General features: G+C 30.5%; 1 protein-coding gene across 1 annotated transcript in view; it reads left to right on the forward strand.

Annotated features, from left to right (window-relative positions):
- The window catches only part of LOC111676879 (ATP-binding cassette sub-family D member), a 17,561-nt gene extending 15,949 nt beyond the window's left edge, over positions 1 to 1,612 (forward strand). The window contains exons 5-7 of the mRNA XM_046953803.1: positions 1,100 to 1,189; positions 1,249 to 1,374; positions 1,430 to 1,612. Of these exons, the coding sequence (XP_046809759.1) occupies positions 1,100 to 1,189; positions 1,249 to 1,374; positions 1,430 to 1,529 (316 nt within the window). The 3' untranslated portion in view covers positions 1,530 to 1,612. The remainder of the gene's footprint in view (positions 1 to 1,099; positions 1,190 to 1,248; positions 1,375 to 1,429) is intronic.
- The last annotated feature ends 1,664 nt before the right edge of the window (positions 1,613 to 3,276 follow it).

Raw genomic sequence — 3,276 nt, forward strand, 5'->3', positions numbered from 1 at the left:
GTAACCGATTATGACCAATGGGCTAGGTTTATTTTGGAAATAAATAAATTAAATTAAGATATCCATATAAAAAACAATTATTGCTCTCACATACAGAAATATTACTATGGAATTTTTTTTCCTGTCGGTCCATAACTGGACATAGCTAAATTAAAATATCCATATAAAGTTTGACACAAGTATTGCTCCCATGCAAGGTCCCTTTAAGAAAAATACTTAAAACATAACTCATTACCAAATAGTGATACCCATAAAAAATTCGGCATACATACTATTTTTGTACACAGAAATGTTATTCCAAAATTTTTTCACGATCGGTTCATCCTTGCTCATAGCTTCCATACAAGGTTCGCCCTCGAAAATCACTTAAACGCACAAAACTAATTAAAAAATATTGATATTCATACCAAACATTACTCATTATCAAACACAAATATTAGTTTGGTATACAAAAATTCGATTTCAAGATTTTTTCACGATCGGTCCATAACTTAGGTGCGGTCGGTCCCATGCAAGATTCCCTTCAGAAAATCACTTGAAAACAAATTACTGATTACTTAATTACGATGTAGATACAACATTTTAAATATAGCTTTTATGTACAGAAATTTTTCTTAAAAATTTTTTAACGATCGGTCTATAATTGGACATATGTATCTCGCATACTAGGTACTGCCCCTAAAAGCAATTTAACCGTATTTAACTAGTTGCATTATCAATTTGTGTAGAACAAAATTATATATGTATATGTATTTTGAAAATCCTTAAATCTTTCACACAAACATGCTACATGCTCATTATTAAATATCGTTAAAGTATATCTTAGGGCGCTACGAAAATATGAAAGAAAATGGGGTTTGTAATGTTCAATAAATCTTTTAATTGTAACAGATTTAAGCAGTGTAACTCTTGGGGTTTTTCTATTTAAGACATGAGAAAACTTATTTATACAAATATTTGATCAACTTAAAAAGCATTAATATAAATGTAGAGGGTATTTAAGATTCGGCTCAGCCGAATATAGCACTCTAACTTGTTATTAAATATTTTTCATTAAATTTTATTTATACGGCATTATATATTATTATTCTAATTCCAGGGATGGTTTCGATGTTATACGTGATTGGAAAGATATTTTATCAGGTGGAGAAAAGCAACGCATGGCTGTAGCCCGACTTTTCTATCATAAGTATACATTTTGTCTATTTTCTTGTAAAAAGGAATTAATATTATTTTTATTTTTAATAGACCGAAATATGCCTTATTAGATGAATGTACTAGTGCAGTATCAATTGACGTAGAAAGTTCAATTTATGAAACTGCTATAAGCATGGGTATTACGCTCTTGACCATCACACATCGACCGACGTTATGGTATGCTCAGTATTATTATATTGTAGGAATATAATTTATATTTTTTCATTTGTAGGAAATTTCACACACATATATTAGAATTTGATGGCCAAGGTGGTTGGAGTTTCCGTCCAATGGAAGCCAATGAGCAACAGAGACAGTTCCCAATACATTAAATGTTATTTCGTTTTGTATTATAATTAGTTTTTAAGTTTTGTTTTATATTTGTACAATATAATTAGAGTAAATTTATTGTAAATTTTTTGTTTTACTTTAAACCCTCTTTTTTATCTAGATACTGCGTATGAAGTAAAATTTTGCATAATTTTGGTATACTTATTCTGGATAATAAACTTATACATTAATCAAGTGCTCACTGAGAACAGACGTGTTTATTATATCAGTTCGCGCTTATTAATCTACTCTGCCTAAGCTTTTATCGTTAATACTCTTGTTAAAATTAACACAGTTACTCAATAAACTTTTCGGCCAGTTACATCTTTGTCATATTTGCATCGTTCGAGTGTAGTCTTTAAAATGGAGTCCTCCTCGGGAGGAAATTATTATTCCCTTTTAGACCCTTCTCCAAAAAGGGAAAAATCCAACACACAATATAACTTAAATAATAATATTGATTTTCCTACTATTAAAAACAATCAACTAAATAACAACAAAAACCAGTGCCCTAAGTTCATAATATTGAAAAGCAAAATCGCTGAAAACCCCATTCAAAACTTCAATATTTTTTTAGTTTCTAAAGCGTTGGAAGGTATCTCTAGTGAACCTACTTTAAAAACAACCTTTACAAGAGATGGTAATCTTCTCATCCTAACAAAAAATGAAGCCCAAGCCAATCGTTTCCTAAAAGCAACTACATTACCTGGTATTTGTGCTATTGAATGTTCATACCACCCGTCCCTTAACATAATAAAAGGATCAAGGAATTGTTGATTGTAAAAAAATAACGAAATTTGTTGATAATAAAGTTATTAATACTCCTCTCCATATTCTACATTTTAATATTTTTGAACTACCCAAAGAAATAAAAATCGGATTCCTTAACTGCAAAATCGAACCCTACATTTCCAACCCCATTCAATGCAAAATGTGTTTTAAACTAGGCCATACCCAAAAATACTGTAATGGTAATGAAAACTGCGATATCTGTGCCTCTATAATCCACGATCCCGTACCCTGTACGAAAATTCAATGTATAAACTGTAATCACCCCACCGCTCTACAAACAAAAATTGCCCTACAATAAAGAAACGACAAGAAATATTAAAAATTAAATCCGTTAATAATTGTTCATATAAAGAAGCCGCGCTCAAAATTACAGACAAACTAACATATGACATTCCAATTGAAGATCTACAAACAGCAATAGCTGAAAGAAAAAATAAATTAAATAAAACAATAAATAACTCTCCCGCAGTTGCTGTCGCTGCCACCGCCTCAGTCAAGTTAAACACTCAAACAACTAACATAACTGAAAACACTAATGATAATCCAACAACCTCAAACACTAAAGAATCGATACAAAACCTCTCAACATCCATTAATAAACTCTTAAATAAACACCAGATCCAAACATCGAACAAAATCTCTTCAAATATGAGTAAAAATCCTATTAACCCTACTTCTTCCAATTTTGATAACCCCGCTAAAACCTCTTCGAAAATTACTGATCAACTACCTAAAAATAAAGATAAACCCAAACTATCTGAGCAAAATTTAAATCCTAAAAAAATATCTAACAGACGTAATGAAATCGACTCACCAGACCTCAACATGGAGCAATAAAACAATTTATATACTATATTTTCATTACAGTAATACAATTTCATGTCCATAAAAATCTTACAGTGGAATCTTAACGGATTCTTCAACAATTTACACGAACTTCAAATCCTAATCCGAAAT

Source organism: Lucilia cuprina, chromosome X, assembly GCF_022045245.1.
Source record: "Lucilia cuprina isolate Lc7/37 chromosome X, ASM2204524v1, whole genome shotgun sequence".
NCBI lineage: Eukaryota > Metazoa > Arthropoda > Insecta > Diptera > Calliphoridae > Lucilia > Lucilia cuprina.